The sequence below is a fragment of the Lineus longissimus genome, chromosome 9, assembly GCF_910592395.1.
Source record: "Lineus longissimus chromosome 9, tnLinLong1.2, whole genome shotgun sequence".
Classification (NCBI taxonomy): domain Eukaryota; kingdom Metazoa; phylum Nemertea; class Pilidiophora; order Heteronemertea; family Lineidae; genus Lineus; species Lineus longissimus.
Window position 1 is genome coordinate 865,399 of NC_088316.1, and position 21,913 is coordinate 887,311.

Below are 21,913 nucleotides of genomic sequence, written 5' to 3' on the forward strand. Positions count from 1 at the left end.
AATCAACTCCGGGGATCGGTCAAACCAACCTAACGAATTATTGGTTAAGAGCATGAAGTGGTCGTATGATTCACTGCTCTCTCAGTGCACTTTCCCCCTATTACCCTCGCTGCAATGATTGAATCCTTGACCAAGCACAAATCACTTCTCGCAGTGATTGGCGAGCATGGATGGGTCGAAAGCTCTCTTGTTATACGCTGACCGCCGCTGCTTGGAGGTTGGCTCCTTTCCCCAGCTCACATCGTGCATCTTTTTAGGGAGTATTGTTACTGGCAACTGAATTTCTGTTGCTTTTGCCGTGTAGACGTTTTAAATGTCCTAGGATAGCATGTCCGAGGAAGGATTTTACTATGTTCTATACGCTGTAACCATCTACCATAATCCGTCAATTCTTTCCCCTTACCTCACAGTTAAAAGAACTCAGGCCCGAGCCAAATACACCGTCTATTGTGTTTGAACAAAGCCCGCTCGCACCAAGGCAAAAATATGAAGTATTGTTCTTCTGTCCTATCAAATGAAAGGATTATCTCGCTGAGTGGTTTCGATTCACTGACAAATACATGACAATTGGTATGTGTAAATTAAACATGCGTTCCTTTATAGTGTATTAAATACTTGGTAACCATGGTTATTGTTCAAACATTAATCACCACGGAATGCGGAGACAAACAAGTTAGAGGAAGACAGGTAGTTGTATTAATCATGATTAGATTATTGTGCGGAATTCCGCAAGGTCACGATACCGTGGAACCGTCTCCTCAGTTATTTAATTAACGAATTCTATGGTACGCCATTCCCTCTCCGCTATGTACTATATAGGGTGTCAAAAAGGACGCTGAGATAAAACGTGTAACTCTTCGAAAATTGGATTGATCGGGAATCTACACATGTCCCGTTGAAACAACCATCTTTTTCTAACGACACCGAAAAATCAATGCTGGAACTGCGGATTATCACGCAGTGACTGCTCAAAGGGACCTCGTCAAAATTACTTTCAGCCAGGTTGATACCAAGCTGGACCGTGGAAGGAAAGAAAGAGGGAGAAATCGATTACAAAAAAATGTGTGATCATCAAGAGGGGAAGATATGTTGATGACAATACTAGTAGTACAGGGCTTCAAGTGAAATGGGTGCGAAACGGCAATGATTCGGGTAGAGGCAAGTAGCAAATGACTGGTGTTACAGCATCAAATCATGTGCCGGGTCATTCGAAAAATGGAAAATGTGTTTTTCAGTTGTAAATTGTTATTCGGATTTGCCGATGTTCTTTTACAACAACACTACTCTGAGTCGAAGCAGTTATTCTTGGTGCTGGCATGGATCTTTGGTGTCGTGAAAAAGTCAAGAGTTAGTTCTAACCAATTTTGATTCCAATTTATCAAAACAATTAGTAAGTTGATGGTTATAAACTTATTTCATCTCATCCTTTTTTTCTCAACACCCATAGTTGCCGTCGCTCTCTATCGAGGCTGAACACTAATCAATAAAGACATGACGTCCTTTAGTGAACAATTTACGGTACTTAACCGAATCACTAAAACATTCGCTAGCGGCCATCGGTCAAATCTGAGAGGCTGGGCATCGCGTAGAAGAATGCTATCAACATCACTGCCTTCAGACGTTTGAGCAATGGGAGGCACGGTTGAAGAGGATCTGACTTTTGATCGGAACGTCGTGGGTTCGAGGCTCGGACAGTGCCACTCAGTACTTCCAACTGGCCTGGAATAGTGAAGCGTAGCGCAGTATGTCCTATCCTTTGTTTCTACAAAAAGAATTCTGGATGAGGCTGGGGAATGCGTATAAGGCGCTTTGACACAGAACGGTTGTACAGGATAATGCATTTCACATGGATGAAAGAATTGCCTCTCAGAAACACATGCCGTAGTTTAATAAGCTATACGTGACATTTTCAGGATCAGATTGTTCAGTACTTGCAATTGTCAGGTCTCGTTGCCCAAACCCTGAGTCATAAAAACAATGGCTTTCATCCGCAAATGACTTTCCGTTGTCTGACTTGTCCGTAATGAAGATAAACATGACAACTGTGGGAAAGCACCAGCAGGTTGCATTAGTCCCCATTAGGTCGGGATGATAGAGGACGGATTCACGCCACCGAGCAAGTTTTTTGCTTCAGCTCATTTCAACGGACAGGCTACATCGAGTTAACTTGATTATCATTACCAATCACCTCGGTTGTTGGCCCTGGTCAGATATCATGAAATGCACTCCGAAGTCAAATTTATATCCTGCAAGGCTTTAAACCTAAAGCGGAAAGGGCAAATAAAGTAATGGTTACCTCCTTCAGTTAAGTCAAATAGACCTAACCAGCGTTGCTGAAAAACTCATTTTGAACAACTGGGCCCTGAATGCCATACGCCATTCCCCCAGACAACCCTTACCCAGCCCACTCCGACCTGCATACAGAACTGCACAGCCACTTGGTTACATTCAAGTGTCCGCGGTACTGACCAGCGAAAGAAATAACCTGACTCTTAGTTGCCGCTTCATGGCTAAGATCCCCTTATGTCTTTCACCCAACTACTTAGACTTCTTGACCTTCTCTCTGGCCAGGGGCTGAGTTAATGCATTATTGAACGCGATGTCATGCTGAGTTACAGTCAACGAGAGATGAGGCTGTTTTGGATGTAAACGTTGGATCGCCTGGGCCACCGATCAATTAAAACACCTGCTTGTTTGTTTCGAGTAGAAGCAGGGAGTCACACAAAGGAATGGTATTGTCCTGTTTAGATTTCCTAAAATCCTGTCAAACATGAAGTTACCATGATTATGCATTTCTTACTTGTGGTGCAGCCAGCCAGCCAGCCCAAACCCGACACCAGTGAGTCTAATTCTGTCAACCATTCTGCTCGTTCCAGGTCCACTATTTGAAGATCCCGATGGTCCCGCGGCAGTGGCATTCCGTTACGCGATAGGAATACACAACAACAACCGCACAGACTCTACCTTTAGTTTCCAATACTACTCCACATCTTTCAAGCCAATTTCAAAATCGGATGACGCTGTTACCTATATAACATCAGGTAGGTACCATCGTACAGCAAGAATTAGTGAAGAGTTGTCTTTATCCTTTCTTGATATTAGTGCAGCGGTGATAAGAAATGCATCGAACTTTAACGTTGTGTCATTACGATCCCCTCACCTCACAGATTTCAGAGCTGACCCCATTACACGGCCTGATGTCTGTGGGGTGCGAATTATATTGTACATGTAATTACCTTTGGTATTTGGGACCTAAGATAAGCTGATGGCGATACATCCTGATACCCCGCAGACGTTAAAACGTATCTGAATTGCTTGAAAACCTATCGAGAAAAGCTCAAAGGCAAAACTGTGCTACTAAACCAATATCTTCTTCTTCCTTAAGATGATACGTTATTGTCTATCCCTAATGAAGACAAATGGGTCTGTTTTGCCTCCAGTAAGCTAAATGATTAATGCGATTTGGCAGCTCAGTTGAGCACAAGTTTCGGAAAAATAGAGGTAAAAATCCGCAATGTAAAGGAATTCAGTTGTGATTTTACTCATGTTAATTCGCCAGAGGCGAGATGTGTTACGGATTTTTGAGGACTCTTTCACGGTTTAAAAAAAAAAAAAAAAAAAAAAAAAAATGATCTAGAAGGTTTACCCGGCATTTTGGCAAACAAAAATGCACCAAATACGTAAGGTACATTAAAAAGATGCTTAAAATGAGCTTATTTTCTGGTGGTTTAGGAAAAGAGACGGAGAACTAGGTTTATTTAACTGGAGCTCGTCCCAGCGTATTGTAGTTATTAGAAAAATCGCGAAAAATTGAAATCACCACGTATCATTTAGCTTATGCTCTGTTATTTATAAAACACTGGCGCTTAGTGTTCCAAGTGCACCACCTTAGCCTAGAAACGTGCACATCTATTTTTGTTGTAACTAATGAAAATTGACTGCACTTCCTAGCAGAATGGCCTCCAGCTCAGTTCATCATACGCAGATTTTATCAGGCCTAAAAACGAGGGATTTTTTCGATTCATTTCGCCGAAGAGTCCAAAATCGTGATATAATCAAAACATACCAAGCAATACCTTCCCAAGAGAAATTAGAGCGAGTAAACTATGTTTTTCTTATGATAGGAAACGTACGATGATATTATTTTTTCTTTCTGAGCGACAGAATATAATCTGGTTCAGACATCATATAGATAGGAAATGATACATCATACAGTAATGGTGGAACGTGGTCAATCTCTCCCTGGCCTTTAATACGTATCGAAGCCAAATCAAAGAAGGGAAAAGTAATCAGCCGCCATGAAATTGGCTGGCCTATAATTTCCGGTCAGCGGGCTTTGTCCGCATTGTTTGGCTTCTGTTACAGCCTTGAGGAAATGGTCCCGCGGAGACTTTTGACCATAAGTTTGTAATTTACTTTGAAAAATGTTCCCCTTTTATCGCTAGTCGCAACTCCACACTAGGTAAATTTCTCTTGTCCTGTACATATTTGTAGTCGGATAAAATCTCACGCAGACGTAAACGGCATGTTGTGATCTCTGCAACATAGGAAGCATGAAACCCCAGGCATCGATTCGAACCATCCTCGAGGATCGAGTGGCTCGCCTCGAACTCTGAAAGATGAAAACATTTCTAAGTCCAAATATTTTGTCACTTGGTTTTTTTTCTGCTCAAAATGAAGAAGCATCATCAGTCCCATATATTATCCTTTCCTTTTTCTTTCTTGCAGTTTGCGAAATGATGGGTAGTGGATCGTTCGCTCTCATAGCCAACCACAAACCATCATTATGGAATATAGCTAAATCGTATAGTGCAGCCTACCACATGCCTTATTTTACTGTCGCTCCTGTAACAGAGCCAGAGGAAGACAAGGAGAGTTACGTCATGAGTATGCGGCCGCCTGACACTGATGCTTTAGCTGACGTCATAGACTTTTTTAACTGGAGAAAAATTCATTTTGTATACAATATTTTCCCAGGTAAGTGTGATTAATATTTTCTTAAAGTGGTACTTTTTGTGTAGAAATACAATGACTACGGCCCGGTTGTTCAAAACTGGTTTTGTTCCTTAAACGCTGGCGTTAATTTAACTTGGTATTAACTCTAATGATAACGCCAGCGTTAGTGATATAACTTGCTTTGAACAAGCAGGCCCAGGGCAATGATAGACATTGCGACTGACCAGTTTCAACGTGAGACGACAGTATATCCAATAATAACAGGAAGACCTTTAACAAGAAAAGTCGGATTACCCTTCAAGTATTCTTTGATGGAGATTTATAAAAAAACGCAGCAACATAAACTCGTATTTCCGGCATCCGCTCGATTGACAAGACGAACTTGTGTACTTTCTTATAAGAAAGCTGAGGCTATTGTTGCAGCGTTCAAAGCATTCCTCCATATTGTTACCGATGCGGCAGATTCAGTCAAAATAGAAAGGTTAGTGCGATTCCGGGGTATAGCTAAAACGTAACGTATCGATTAAAGCTGCTCATTTTGAAGCTATTTAACGTCAACTTTTATAACGATTAGTTTGCGTCCACGTTTCAGTTGAGGCTACTCAACCTCTTTCTACATACTATTACATGTAATATCAGCTTAATACACCGGTCCCCTTAGCCGGTTCAAGCACTTGGTTTCTAGCCATTTCCCTCAGAACAACTGTTCCAAAGGTTCGAAGCGTGATCAAATACATGCGCCAGCAATAGCCCTATAGCATTACCAGTGACAGCCGTCATCAACTCTTATTCAAGAGGTCCTCTTGGAGCAATCTGGAGCATGCCAAAGAAAAGAAATCCCATTATGAAAGAAGAGTTACTGGCCATATACAAGGCGAAAGGAGGCTTGGGTTAATTCGTAGGTTCGCTAGCCAAATTGACACGGTTTCCCAGTCGTCCTCTCCAGGCGGTGAGTTAATGAGGAAGAGGACTTCTGGTTCTGAATGGCGCAGAGGTATTAAATACGTTATGACCATATGCGCCGGGGATGGAGATTGGTGCACTGTTATGACTGGTTGTTGGAAGTCCTCGCTATGAATACAGGTATGATGCCTCCATGTTATTAATGGTGCAGAGGTGATGAATACGCTACGACTGCTAAGGGGATAGAGATTGGTGTAATGACGGGTTGTTGGAAGTCCTGGCTATGAATAGAGTTATGACGCCGCCACGTTCTGAATGGTGCAAAGGTGATGAATACGTTATGACTGCTCAGAGAATGGAGATTGTTGAGCAGTTATGACAGGTTGTTGGATACCCTTGCTGTGAATACAGTGATGACGACTCCATTTTCTGAATTTTGCAGAGGTATCTCATAGACAACGTTATGACTGCTCAGGGAATGGAGATCTGTTCTCTGTAATGGCGTTTTTAGAATATCCTTGTTATGAATACAGTCACGATGACGGTGCAGAGGCAATGAAAAGGTTATGAACATTGCCTGCCAACCCACTCACTCTTACCAAAGTTGTGTTGTTGATTAACAGGAAAAACGCCAATTTATCTTTGCTAAGTTTTCCGTTCGAGAAAACCCGAGACCTTTGTACTGCTTGGCAAACCTTTTTCTTTGATACTAAATGGGAAGGAGGTTTTGATCTCATCCTTTATGACCAGATCTATAAAGAAAGACTATGTTTTTATTATTTCCCGATGCGAGACAGCTCAAAGGCAAAATGTCCAAGTTCGTCTCAACATTTGTTTGAAACGTATGAAAGTTATCATGTTCTTTGGAGACGTGTTTGTTTGAAGCATACGCACATAAAGGCACTGTTTGAAGCAGTTTGATAATCAGACAAAATAGACCGATACTAATGTATTTGTGGTGGACTGATCATAGCTTGTTTATTCTCTTATTCTGAGCGATAGACATCATCAGACGTTGGTCACCCGAGTACAGGTTAGACAATCTCCGTCACAGAGTTCCTACTACGTCGCTTGTTAATGTCGGAGATGGTCGCTCCACAGACATCTAACGACAGGGGTTGTTGCATTTTTTAAAAAGCGCTCATGTGGCAGTAGCTTTGGACGCGGTTGTTTTAACCAGAACTGACCACAAATAGGAAGTGATTGGCAAAATGTAGCCCATTTACCACATGTCGGTCTGAAGTTCTATGGTTCACCAGCAGGGGCGAATTTTATTTTATCTTGGGTCAAGGTCATCTGAAAACAAAAATGACCGAAATAGCCAATAAAGTTTGTCCAAGTATTTCGTGTGAAATGACTCGTTGTCAGTGATGTACTGTCCGATTCTGGCAAAGAGAAAATCCTCAGAAACTTCGCACTCAAAAGTTTTCACATCATATCAAACATTGTCATAAACTACTGCGTGTTCTGAGTAAAACCACCAAAAAGCCCAGTGTCATTTTCTCGTGGAATAGACTATAGCAGTTATATTCTTCGTTACTTGTTTTTATTCGTATTGTGACTACCGTCTCTCATTCCACGAATAATCGGCCAGAAGTCTTGAATTGGTTGAATTCCCAGTCTGTAGCAAGACCAGCAACATTTGCAACCGGAGGCCCGGTGGACTCCCAACTGGAACATCAAAGCATTTCCTTCCCGGCGCGTCATAACTAAATCTAACTGATTGAATTAGTTCAACATTATTAAGGGCGAGCTTTGACATATTCAGCAGCGTTCATGTCAGATGATTCTTATTCTGGCCAAGTTCGCCGAGTTCTGTTCCGTGGGTCGGTTTGATATTCGTAGCCTCACGGCGACAAACAAAACGACACCTAAGCATCATATTTTGATTTTGGAGTCCGGAAATCAAGTCATTTCCCCTTTGGCTGTGTTTATATAGAGTTCACGTTTTTACATGTAACGTGCCACTCCAGATCTAATTAACAGACTGAATAAGATTCTGAATTGGTGTTGCCAACCCAATGTCTATCATATTGAACATTGATCGACGTGTGAATATTTGGGGGGTCCCATTTTGACATGTGGTGACGGATTAATGTATGGTTCTATAGGTTCACAAAACCGGCCCCGAACATACCTTACGAATGGAATTATTTACCCCGGGAGGCTACATTTAGGAGAGATTGCAATACTGCTTCAGTGATGAAGACATGTTTGCTATGGCATGTGAAGGCCAAACCTTTACAGCTCCCTCGCTGGCTCAGGTTCCTCAGCAATCAAAGAAAATAACAGAGACACGTCCAAGAGTGCGCTCGGGCAGTCAGTGCGGCCTTTATCTCCCTTTGTGATCGCCTACGGCCAACTTGAGCAAGCTTCTCCGCAGCATCCGACATTAAGTGCCTTAGGGAGCGTTCATTAATCATCTCCTCGCTCTTTATTCATTGGTTGCTGCCCCTTGACGGCCTATGACAAAGTCACGTCTTCTCAGATGATATGTTCGACAGTTGTGTACGACTCTGTTACAAGATGATAAACTAGACCATGGCTGCCTCGTTATTCCTGACGGGTAATACGATGTTATATGACGGGACATAATAGAGCTTTTGTTTGAAGGGCGCAATTTGTCTAGGACTGTGGTATATCGTGTGGGATTTTTGCACTCGTGTTGTGTTCTTTCTATAATGTTTCTACTAAATCGAAAGTAGCTTTCCTTTAGGGGTGACCATAGGTACCACCATTTTGGCTAGAACTTGAAATTCTGAAGCAATTCGAACTCCTTCAAAATATAGTGAATGCCCATTAAAACATCGAAGGCTGCTCTCTGGAAAACAAAGAGCAGATTCCCACCCTTGAAATTAACTTAAGTAGACTTAACGTCAGCAGGTTAGGAATTTCAGGTGCTTTGAATAACTTGGACCATCACAGGCGGGGTTTTGCAGAAACAACCAATTTTTAAGTTACATTTGTCAACGAGGAGTCTAGGTGAAGATCTGCGATTGAGAAAAGTCAAAATGAAATGGTGCAAAATCAGCCTCGAACATAATCTGTGATTTGGCAAATGGTGTAATCTAACCGATGCATGGCAATTACCCGGAACATGTATTTTTAATGTACATGTATATGTGCATTGGCTTCATTTTATTAATCCGTGACTTGGCAAATGGTGGTAGTCTCCAATGCATGGCGATTAACCGGAACATGTATTTTTAATGTGTACGAGTACATCGATATCATATTGTTATTCCCATGTTTCCCCTGGGTCCATTATGTGACCCCTGCGTCCTTGGGCCAGATTAATATGGATGCTCTACTGAATAACTCACTCAAGTATAGATTGGTATGCATCTTGAAAGTTATATGAATATGGAAGATATATTAATAGACACACAATGCGGTCGTTCAGAGGCTGGCTTTGGTAAAGATCAAAAATCGGCAGACAACGCTGATATTGGGCGATATGAATAAAGACAAGTAAATGCTTTTACTACAATTTTGTACAGAAAGGCCTAGTTTAAATGTACATGGAATTTTAGATAAAAGCATTTGCTGGTCTTTATTCATATCACCCATTGTGTGTTCAACGAGATGTGCTGATGGTTGTTGATCATCGTTGTGGCCAATAAGAGTGTTTTCACGGTCAGCCATGTTGGAGGGCGGTACAGTTGTTTGTCGTGAATCAAATGCTGTCATGGTCATTTGTGCTTTCTTTTGTCTGACCCTCCAGCATGGCCGGTGATGATTGCTCGTGAAACCACTATATGGTATTACAGGAAGAAAGGGTACATTGACTATGTTTTTGTTAGTTAATTAGGGCAGGGTCTTTCAGAAAGACTCTGATTGGGGATTAGCGAGTGTACACAATGCGGCCGATCTATAGCCTTATTGAGGGCCGAGTTCAATTGACGACCCTACATAATAAATAACGAAGACAATGGTGAATGGAACATTCATTCATGTTATGTAACAAATGTAGCTTTGTCAACAGTGTAACCGCGAGGTCACTACAGACTGTTGGCTGCGTCTAAGATGGAAGCCATCTTGGACTTTTGTGTGACACATTCTGGCTAGATCTCTGCCAATACATTAAAGTTATATGTCTTGCATTGTTTGTTTAACGTCAACGGTTTATCAACCTTAGTAGAGTACCTAAAGTTACGTGCATAGAATGTACACGTATTTGTACATGTCTTGGGGCTTAAATGTGTTGCATATCTAGGAGATTCGGGGCTTCCAGTTAGCGCTCAAAACAATGCAAGAGAGAGAAATGTTTGGCAATATTCCGACCTTTAATAGACGACACCTCATTGATTCATGAAACTGCCGGACCGACAACGCGGCCTTCCCCGAAGAAGTTACTGGGATAAACAACAAGGCTCTTTCACAGCCAAGCCCAACAACTGGCCATGGCTCGCAGTGTTATTGCCATCATTGCCCATAAACTAACATCTTCGTAGAAACAGCTAATAAGATTAGATGGGTTGGACAATATAAATCTTTGCAGGCGTCAAATGTAGTAAACCAAATATTGGAAGATCATATAATCGTATTTGTTTAGTTTCTCTTTATAAACACTAGTGTGGCGACGCTTCTATGTACGTGTACAAGTCTTATACCAGCAACATTCCATTTACGAAAATCAAGTCGAATTTCCATACTGAACAGAAAGATAATAATTACATTGGTAAAAATTCAGGCGAACTTATTTTATTTAAATATGTGTACAAGTAATATCAACAATTTGTCTAACTATTTCTTGTGTTTGACATGCGAGTCCGCATAATCGAAAAATGGCCCATCCCGGCTCTGAGAGAGTAGCAGAAGGCACGGCTTTCAGACTGGTAGAGACAGTTTATTGACCAGGTATTGGCTTCCTTGGAGGCATGAGACTTAAAAACGATGTCTGTAGAGAGGAGCCAAGTTGGTTAGATAGGTTACACAAAGTTCTCCAATCTCACAGCACATCGAAGCTATTGACGATTCTACGAGGATGATGTCGATCGCTGAATCAAGTAGACCAAGACAATTTTTTTTTGCTCTTGGAAAAACATTTTACAGTTTTTCCACCGACACAAATATGCACCCCCTTTCGGAGAAATGAAAAACAAATAAAGGTTTTTGAGTTCGTAAGAAAAACCTCAACTAGGTGCATATTTTAATTTGCTGAAAACCTTTAAAAACTTTGAAAACTCAAAACCGTTTTTTAATTTCAAGAGTGTTACTCCTGGCTATCCTATTAAACGTCCAATATGTAACGTGACGCCGTAGCGTTGAATCCCTGACTGACAAAGGCATTCCGCGAAGATGACGTCACTGCAGCTGCTGCCCTCTATTTCCCCATCGCTGAATTACAGGCAATATCGGACAAACATGCGGTTTCGTAATGGATTCAGGCTTTCTAACTAGGGCAGTTAGATTCAATCTGGCACATGTCCGAGTGTTGGAAATACTACATAATTGTTCTGAATATTTCTCTCTCTGACTCTATGGTATCATTCATGCTAAAAACAATGCAGGGTCAAAGATAATTGACTTTGAAATAAGCTCAAATGCGTAGAAATAAGTGTCGATGTCCGACTGTCACGTGACTAAAGCGTCATCAATATCTTATTCAAATGACCTTGTGAGCTATAAATAGTAACTTCGCGGAATGCTATTCGGTACAATGCCGCTCTTCATTTCTCCTTTAATGAACGATCAGAGAATGCGAGTGCAGCAGAAGGCCCGGCTGTAAGACACATTGCCCAGGTGGCTTCCTGGGGAAGCATGAACATTAAGGTCAATAATAGATATCGATCATTCCTATAACATATCGACCCTTCCTATATCACATTGATAATGGCTCTAGAGATTAAAGGACCGTTCCTCGAGGACAATTCTTCTGATTCAAATTTCAATACATGTATTCATTTTGGAGATGTGAGAGTCACGTATTAAGTTAGGAAGTTGCCATTGATGTGCATATTACTATGCCCGAGGGCAGTGGGAGAGGGTATCAAATGTGGATCTTCACAGAAGAGAAAAGTAAACTGGTTTGAAGCATACAGGGTGTTAAAAATAATCTTGCCAGTTTTAAAAATGAAAAATATTTTTTAATGCTTTTTTCTGAAACTGTTCCCTGCAGCTGAAATCGGAGTGATAGGATTTTATGCTGTGAAATCCCCATCAAAGAATAGCAAGCCCCTAATCCACAAGGAGCAATTTAAACGGCATGCCATTTTTGAAACTGGCCTCATTTGACCAAAAAGACTCGAAGTAAGCGATTTGAGGCTGTCATCAACTTGGCACGGTCTACTAGGCCTATAGCGCTGTAAGAGGCAGTATGGTCATGGGAACAATCATTGGGCAATCTTTGGTGAAACACGGTCTTCTTTCTTCTTGATAATCGAGAGTTGTTTCCCAGATGTCTCTTCATTCTCACTTCAATCAGAGCTGAACATCGGCTTGGTCAAAGTATGTCATTTTTAGTAGCATCGTTTATTAGGGAAACAAGCTGCGTTAGAATCGATTAACGATGACAATCAACATAAACCATTCCAGTTTGCCCTATTTGTTCGTTTTAAATGACAATGGCGGCAAAAACGACGGAGCTCACATCAGTGCAGTGTAGTTTAGAAAATTCTCCTTTTCGCGAGATATCGTTCTCCTTGTCTTAGCGGCGAGACTTGGTATCGAATCAACATCAAGATATCAAGATTGGCTCCTAACACGCTTCCATAACCCCGCTCACATCAGTTCGATGTCTTTTTGATAATCATCCGTTTCGGGTATCATGCTTCCTTGTCTTAGCACTCTCTCAACCGTCAAATTGAATTCTCTACATTTATATGTATCTAAGAGTGGAGAAGACCGAAAGACAAAATTCAATCTTAAGATTATATTGCAGCGCTCCGATGATCAAAACCAATCTAATTTCTAGTGCAAATGCCAATCATCTCCCTCAAGCAACTTCCAAGTTAACCTCGTTAGTCACGGGGTAAAATCAGGAAAAGCGAGTCGATTTTTGGCCCGGGAGATGCTGGGGAGAAGCGGCATAATGGCCTCAAATATAGAAATCAGATTCCCGCGAGGATAGTTCTCATAAGCGAGAATGTGTAAATCGATTCTTGGCGAGAAGTCACTTTGTAATAATGGCTCATTTCATGATCTTATGAATAACTTGTTAAGTTCTTCAAAGGGGTGTTAAATTTAGATTTGGTGAAATCGTGGATTTACGTGTTAGATTTCAATTTCGTGAGATTGCAGATTTAAATCCAGACCTAATATCAGTTTCATATTCCCATCTGGGCATAGAGACCGCACTCTCCATTCCAATACCGCTGAGCCAGGAAAGCTTTTAACATGAACTAAGACTCTCTCTCTCTCTCTGTCTCTTGTCAAAAACACGCCCTCGCTCTGGCCGACTCTAGACGCATATTTAAACAGGTCAGACACGACCAAAAACCACTTTTGTCAGACACGACCAAAAACCACTTCCGTCAGACACGACCAAAAACCACTTATGTCAGACACGACCAAAAACCACTTTTGTCAGACACGACCAAAAACCACTTCCGTCAGACACGACCAAAAACCACTTATGTCAGACACGACCAAAAACCACTTCCGTCAGACACGACCAAAAACCACTCATGTCAGACACGACCAAAAACCACTTATGTCAGACACGACCAAAAACCACTTATGTCAGGTATCATTACAAATTATACTGCCTCGCCTTCAACAGCAGAGTAACGACTTTGGCAGGTGCCTTGGATCCTCTCGAGTAGCTCGAGTAGATATTTGATCGTAATTTCGACAATTTCTATTTCATTTTCAGTACAAGTAACCTATTAGCAAGGGTCGGATTTTCATATGTTCAGATTATGAGCTGAATGATGTTTTATTGCACCCAGGAATTAATAACCAGAAATTTTCGAAACAAATGCTCGCTTTTTCAGTAAGTAGTCTCTTTTAACTTGATAGGTCTGCCATAACAGTTCACTTCTTCTCCATGTCGTTGTCTCTCTACATGAAAGGACCGAGAAGTTGGCCCTCTCTACCTAAAAGCTTTTCCAAAACCTCGGTTTTCAAGAATGCGTTTTCTCTTTTCTGAAAAAGCGGGGCCTCCAAGCCATTTTAGACACTCATTCATATTGGTCGAACGGAGGCTATCTCTGTCAACGATCATTATATTAACGCCACAGACAGTTATTTTTTGCCACAGTGCGTTAGTCGCTGGACGATGTCAATTAATTTCCGCCTTATTAGCCTCTGGTATGGCAGAAAGATTGCTAAGCCAGCCGTAAGAAGAGATACGGAAGGCAGGAAATAAAGCAAAAGGGGTAGATCAGTTAGGATGATGCACTGGGCTGGATCTCAAATTGTTTTATTGGCAGTGAAGTTTTAGAAATCGGCGCTCGGAATTTTGGTGTTTTCACACTGAAAACACACTGGTATCATTTGAAGAAAATGTCTTCTCCCACGTGAATCTTCAAAGTCGGGTGAAGTTGACTTCCAATGTAAACACAGTAGTGGTTCATAAGTGTTTACCGTCACATAAGACAAAACTAACCGCCATATCAGACAAGAATAACATCCAAACAACCCAACTCCCACATGGGTACAAGTCACAGGTTTGACAAATATGGTCAGGTCTCAGAACGGCGCATGGTCATCTGTCTCACTCTGTAGTATAGAGACAGGGCAGACAGGCCATCGTTTGGAATGAAAATAGATGAGACAAAAAACAGCAGATTCTGCCACTGACCAATTTACGTTTCTTTGCCGTGGCCAGTTGAGGCTTATCGACCGCCATGAAAGCTGTTTCTCGGGAGTCGATGTTATCAAGATTTTCCCTGATAACCCTTTGATATGACTGTAGAACAATGGGAATTTAGGCCTGGTGCGAGCGGGCTTTGTTTAATGACAACAGACCGTGTATTGGGCTAGGCCTGAATTATTTTGCTGCTGGATAATGGGCCACGTGACCGCGAATGACGTGATGTGATTGGTACACGTGAAGTGTGGTGAAACCTGATATCTGTACTACATTCATGCGTACTCCTGCTAATGTATTGCTCAATAAAAAACATCGTGTAATCTGTTTTAAAAGACAATTCCCTCAGAACATGCATGTTGCATTGATGCCTTGATTTCGTTAGCCTCAACGTACCCCATTATTCATGCTTCTCGTGAATCCCATCAGTTGAATTGAAATCAATGTGCATCAACAGACGAGAGATAGAGATAATGTCATCTTCTTGTCGTGAAGAAAATTAGATAGAAGATAGAAGAACTATCATCACATTAGGCCTACATACTATTTTCCTGTTGTTGTTTTTTATGACACTGCCTTCTTATCTGGAAAATCTACGGTTTTATCTGGAAAATGTTGTCGAGTGAAGTACGGAACTACGCTAACCACGTGTAGTATTTCCAGGAAATGTCACGCAGAAATTGTCAAATAATTTTGTGATTGATTCGTTTCTTTACCATTCGCTCATGTCCTTATATCACTTAAAATAGTACCTGCATAACCCAGAGAGTGAGTTTATAATGTAGCTCCTTGTATCAATCAATGAATGAACGATGCGGCACTTTTTCTTTCCCCGGGCTGTCGGTTGGTTGCACCCGTCATGTTGGTCTATAAACTATAATTTGATGCTCATTCACTCGACAAAAGCGTGCTGAGAATAGATGCTGGGATCGGTACAGCCTATGGCTGTCAAACGAAATAGCCGATAAGATAATAATTCCAAATGGCCAATATTGGACAGTTAAAACAGTGCTAAATCCGGACGCAGTGGTCAATCGCTGTGTGTTTGTGCCTCAATAGTCTACTACGAAGACATTTTTCACCAGAGGCAAACGGAGTTCACAGCGCATCGATATTTTTTGGCCTTACATTTGCTTTCAAGCTACGCTGATAAGTTGATCATAACCACAGCATGGCTGCTTTGCATAGAAATATGCTATGCTATTTAGATGAAAATTTTATTTTAGCCTAGATTGGTTTAGTGATGGAGAATTCACACTACATGATTTTGTCATAGAAAATGATCACATTAAGGCCCATCGCAGCGGTAAAAAAATCAATAGGTCATATTTCCAATTTACTCTACACCACCGGTTGGTTAAACCTATCAGTTCAATAAAGCACCATTTCACGCTTATAACCTTGTCAGCCTCTGCTTCACCAGTGGGTTTGTAGGCCTAGTGACTCAGTTTTCAGGGCGGCCAAATTTAGAGTCCACGTCGTCCTGAGATTCATTTTTTCACTCCTTCCTCATTACAAATGATATATCGAGAGACTGGGTACATTGAAATCCACTGGTTATACCAGGATGCGTCGACTCAGGCGTCTCACTTAGATACCAGATAAAAGGAACCTCGGTTTTACGTCTCATTCGAAGGACCAACCTCACTAAGCAAAGCTTTAATTTCTGCTAAAACCTAAAATGCTAGAATAAGTAGAGGAAAGCCATTGAATTGTGCAACATTCACAGAACAGAACGGACGAACAAATATATTGTGTCGAGAGCCGAAGACAATGATGTCAACTAGATGTATGACATTATTAGCTCTATAAACAATATGTGGCTTTGTGTAATAGTGAAAGAGGTAACCGGAGACGCCGCCGGGAACAGACGAACATTCCTTTTTGTAACCAAGTAACGTTACATTCAATCAATATGAAGAATTTGAGAACGCTTACAAAAAAACGTCATATTGAAAATAACTGTATATTTGTCTGATGAAATATTCAGCTCAGCGCATTTGAAGTATAGATCTCGTTGAAATTTAGAAGAAAAACGGGATTTTGTTCACTGTTACTTTGATAAAAGATGTTCGTCTACGTGTTGATACGCCAAATCCAGACTTTTCAAAGTACATTTTATGTTACAAAGAACATCAGTTTTTATCTGACAAAAAGGGAAGGTCTGGATCACTGGCAGAGTCTAAAAGGCAGTTTTTTAACCTCCCTTACAAAATGCACTTTGTGCGAGTCTGTTCGAACCTGTCATGATAGCAGGCGTGACATAATGCATTGATTGGTTTAACCAACCGATGATGTAGATCATATTGGAAATATCGCGTATTGACTCTACAACAACAAGTGTAACATGAATCAGTCGCGCTGCCCTTGAACAGGTGTCCTGCCTTGTTTAATGACGAAACATACGTTAAACGCCTCTTTGTCGAAGGGTACAGAGTCAGTATGGCCCGTGGCTAAATGTAAGAAATCACAATCCCTTATTGAAACAAGTGACAACAAAGCATTTTCTTCTTTCTCTCTTCAGCCCTGGACCGTTTAGAGCAGCTCAGGACTGCGTTACGGAAACGAGGGAAATACGTGGACGTCTCCTTAATCCGAGTCCGGGAGCTACGCAACGTGTCCGACGATCTCCGACAAATCAACACTTCCTTAATGCTAACACCTCACGCGAACTGTAACATACTATTAGACTTGGAGACGCAGGATGACACAGCCACAGTCATTAAGGCGGTAAGTTGAAGCCCCCCCCCCCCCCCCCCCCGATCACAGACAACTTCCTTAATGCTACTGCCGCACGCTAATTGTAACATTTTACTGGACTGAGAGACGCAGGATGTCTATTAAGCAGGAGTCATTGATAAGGCGGTAGGTCATTTCAGTTCTCGGTTACACCTTTAGCAATAGACACACACCTTTAGCAAACACCTTTTTGTCCTCTCATAATACAGATATCCATTCTCCATGCAGAGATATTCTGTAGTCATTTTGGTTCTTGGTTTAATCCTAGGCAATGACAAACCCCTTCTTCCGTCCAATCTCCATGCAGATATCATCTTACGATGCTGCTGTAGCTACAGGAGCCGATCATCCTGCTCTTACAACATCAAACCTAAACGAAAAAACAACGTGACCGTGTAATTAGGTTAGGGTCCAATGTCACTCACGATCAAACGTAATGTCATCTCTGGTCACTTTTACGCATTAGATTTCTTGAAGATATTCCCTGCCATGTGCCGTCATCAGACTGCGCTTTTTCCCGTTCGAGATCCAGTATCTCTTTCGTTGATAAGTGACCACCGACACCCAACTGAACCCGTTCATCAGCAGAAGTGTCTTAGAATTGAAGTGTATTTTGCGCAAAAACTGACGCGGGAAATGAGATTTTAAAAAACTGGAAACAAAACATACATGTAGATCTCAGCCTCATATTGCCAACTTTTGGTAAATCTATGATTGATGTCATAGGAGGTATTCAAATTCAAATCTGTGTGATCTTTTTTTGTCACCAGGTAAACTCACATGTCTTTTGTTGTTACTTTAAAGCTTGTGTTATTGGTCATGACTTTTTTCCATTTCTTTAACGTTATATCGTTGATATAGAGCAGATTCTGTTTGATATGACAATTTTTCAATAATACAAATAAAGTTGACATTGGAAATTGACAATGCTACTCTTTGACACACAACGATAAATACTTCACATATTGGAAAGCTCTGCCGTATCATGTCTCTAACCATTTCTTTGACTTTTTCAAGCCTTTCGAAATAAATTGCCATTTTTGAAAGGTTACTTAGCGACTCTACACCTTTTACTTCAAACACCAACAGCGCAAAAGCCCGCCATTTTGACATCTAACAATTACTTTGCCCTTATTTGCAGCTTGTCGATATGAAGATGAGCACAAAGAGATATCACATCCTAATAACGGGCATGGTAGGTATAAGACGAAAGAATCTCATAGATATCAGATGGCGCAAAGACTTCTTAACTGAGACTAATATATCAATAAGACATTCTCAAACATCACCAGTAACTTATCATCCAGTCTCCATTTGATGATTTTTCCAAATGAACTTCCCTTTTCTTTTGCGGGGTCACAGATGAATTTTTAACCAATGTTATCTGAAACATCGTTATGATATGTCGCAGGTTTGTCCCAATAGATTGAAATTTGAAACACAACTGGCGCTGGCCATATCTCTTTTATTTAACCATGTGGTAAAAAGACGGATGGTTTGCCCATGTACGATATATATCTATACCATATCCTTACATTTTTAGACATATCGAAAAAAGAACAGCGAATTTGATGGAAATGATATCATGACCTTTATCCTGCTGAGTGACAAAACTGCTATCCTGTGTTGCTTGAGTGACATATGTAAAAAGCTGATAAACAACACTAACTATTTCGAGAGAGAAAAGTAAAAGTGGTGTAACGTGTTTGCCCCTTTATCGCAGCGTTTCCAAACAAAAGCTTAACGGAATAAGCTCATATCGCGCTGTTTCCTTTCCATACAAAAGATAAACAGAATAATATCTCAAGGTTTCCAAACAAAATACATGTATTGACAAAATAAAGTCATATCTCTATGTTTTCAAACAAAAGATTAACAGTATGGGCCCATATCTTAATTTTTCCTAACAGAAGATTGACGGAAGCCCGTGTCTCAGTGCATTTCTCAACAGAATAAGCCCATATCTCAATGTTTCCTAACTGAATAGGCCGATGACGGAATAGCCGCGAATCGAACAGAGGACTCCCAACGCAACAAGTTCCTGAGTTTCATGGATAAGTTCAAGTGCACTGAAAATATGAAAACTTTCGTCAGTAGCCTGATGAGTTCTTTTCCCCGCTGATGATGGGTCCGAAAACAAATTGTTTTAGGAGACAAATGGGTTGCTTTACACTTATTGCTTATTACAATAATCATGGTAATGGGAAAAGGTGTGATCAAGTTCATAATTCTGCCAAAAAAGGCATTTTGCGGCTGATGATAATAACCAGGTTAGCTGGTACAGTTTTCATTAGCAACAACATGTGATAGATAATCATTCATATCGTTTTACTGCATAACAGTTGAACATAGCCATAGCTGGATCATAATGAACTTCCATGCAGCGGTATTTCCTCCGTAGCCTCTTGACGAGCGTTCTCAGTCTGGAAGCTGGGCAATATCAGTACATTGAGGGTCAAGATGTAGCTGGGTTGACACCCGTTGATGGAGGTTATTGCCTTCTTGCTGTGATGGATGCGGGTATGGTTTTGATGCGAGTGTACTTGTTGCATTTGATTCCAATTTGGTTTCGACGCGAAATTTCAGTATTGAATCTAAAACAAGCCAAATGATACTAAAGTACACTGTCTGGAGCTCTGAACTAATTCAGAATCTTTTTTCGCTATTCACTGTTGGTATGTTGACCCAACGCAAAGGATAGACTAGCTTAGCTGCCGAAAAGCACTATTTCATGCCAGTAAAACTTCCTGATAATGTTACGATGGACGTGTCCAAATTTCCCATTCCCCAGGTCATCGGTACTACAGATCCCTGGGAGTAGGTAGATCATTTTGCTCGTGAAGTATGCCTAAAATAACACCAAGTCAATCCCGGTCCCATTCCCCAACATACTGATCACATGGAGACATCCAGTTGGACCCCCTACCTCCTGCCTATACACTCTAAGAAATAAAGGCTTTGAGCTTTTGAAAAATCTTTAATGGTTTCTCGACCAACACAAATATTCACCCCATAGAGGTTTTTCAGCCAAGTGTAATGTCCTTAGAGGTTTTTTACCAAAAAAGTTCTACGAGCTGCATATTTGTGTTGGCCGAGAAACCGATAAAGGTTTTTCAAAAGCTCATAAACGTTTCTTTTTAAGAGTGTAGTGCTCCAATAAGCTTTTTGGATTTCCCACTTGTCCCCATCACTTGCAGGATGTCAAATCGTATGACTATGAAAGCCTAAGTTCAACAGGAGCCAGGGTAACCGGGATGACACTGATAGAGGAATCAAGACACGAGGTGAAAGCCTTCTTAGATGGATGGTCATCGCTTGACCCGAGGCAGTGGCCGGGCGCAGGAGAAAAACAAGTAACGGTAAGGTTATTTTATGTTCCTCTTGATCCTGTGTTATCCATTTGTATTGAACGCGTCGTTCACCTATCATTTCATACCAGCTCTGAGGCCAACACGCCAAAGGCTGGCCATCCATTTGTATTGAACGCGTCGTTCACCTATCATTTCATACCAGCTCTGAGGCCAACACGCCAAAGGCTGGCCATTAAGGAATTCCTCTCATTGCCGCAGCCGTATAACTGGAAGGTCAACACACCATTCTAACACGACTCGATTACAATGTAGCATCAATTTGTACATGATATACGATGTGTCTCGTTTTCAAGGCAGTGATCACCGATCATGTTTCCATTTTTGATAAAATGGGCAGAACTAGGCTGGGTGGTTTGCTCAAGTTGATAATGAAATATGCAAAACGATAATAAAATTATCGAAATACGGAGAGTGCGGTGATTTCAACACGGTGACTGCTTCCCTTTACTTGAGTAAGGATAACAATAGGTTTGGCGTTCAATCACCGGAGTGATTTCAAGAAGGGAAATTAGTCAGCCACTCGTCATCCTCCTTTCCGGGCAAAATGTCAGAGGATATATACACGCATATATATGATTTCTCTCTGAACAAAACATCATTATTGATGGAAAATATATGATGCCCGACAATTTTGTTAGTGAGTTTCCACAGAATTACGTTTTGACTTACGTAGTCTAGCAAAACCTTCCTTCCTTTCTTTCAGTCCACAGCGGCGTTAGTATACGACGCCGTCAGTGTATTCAGTGCAGTCTTGGACGGCTTTTTACAAAAGGACGCTGACATATTTCGGAATACGTTTCGGCGAGGTCTCGTTTACAACAATAATGAAAAAGGCATCCAGTGTCATGTTCAACCTCGGCCCTGGATGCATGGGATAATGCTAAGAGATGGGTTTAAACAGGTTTGTATAGTTTCCTCATCATGAAACATTTAGTCAAAGGCCTTCTCCTTTCGTATACATGTATATTGTACATGTATTTACAGTGGCACCCCGGTAACACGACCGCTAATGGGACCGAGGTTGAATTGTCGCATTACAGGGGTGGTCGCGTTAGTGAAGTTGAAAATCCGGGGACAATATGCATGATTAGGTATTCTCGCCAAAATTTTCAACAGATAACAATTATTGATATACGTTCGTGTGCACCATATTCTTACAGTTTTTTAAGTCTGTTCATGTCAGACAAGC

The 21,913-nt window shown here is 41.1% G+C and overlaps 1 protein-coding gene across 3 annotated transcripts in view; it reads left to right on the top strand.

The window, feature by feature from the left end:
- LOC135493917 (glutamate receptor-like) overlaps nucleotides 1–21,913 on the top strand; it is an 80,928-nt gene that overhangs the window by 43,252 nt on the left and 15,763 nt on the right. For all 3 annotated transcript variants that reach the window (XM_064781577.1, XM_064781578.1, XM_064781579.1), the window contains 6 exons: nucleotides 2,877–3,041; nucleotides 4,729–4,977; nucleotides 17,139–17,344; nucleotides 18,495–18,548; nucleotides 20,551–20,712; nucleotides 21,428–21,625. In XM_064781577.1, the coding sequence (XP_064637647.1) occupies nucleotides 2,877–3,041; nucleotides 4,729–4,977; nucleotides 17,139–17,344; nucleotides 18,495–18,548; nucleotides 20,551–20,712; nucleotides 21,428–21,625 (1,034 nt within the window). The remainder of the gene's footprint in view (nucleotides 1–2,876; nucleotides 3,042–4,728; nucleotides 4,978–17,138; nucleotides 17,345–18,494; nucleotides 18,549–20,550; nucleotides 20,713–21,427; nucleotides 21,626–21,913) is intronic.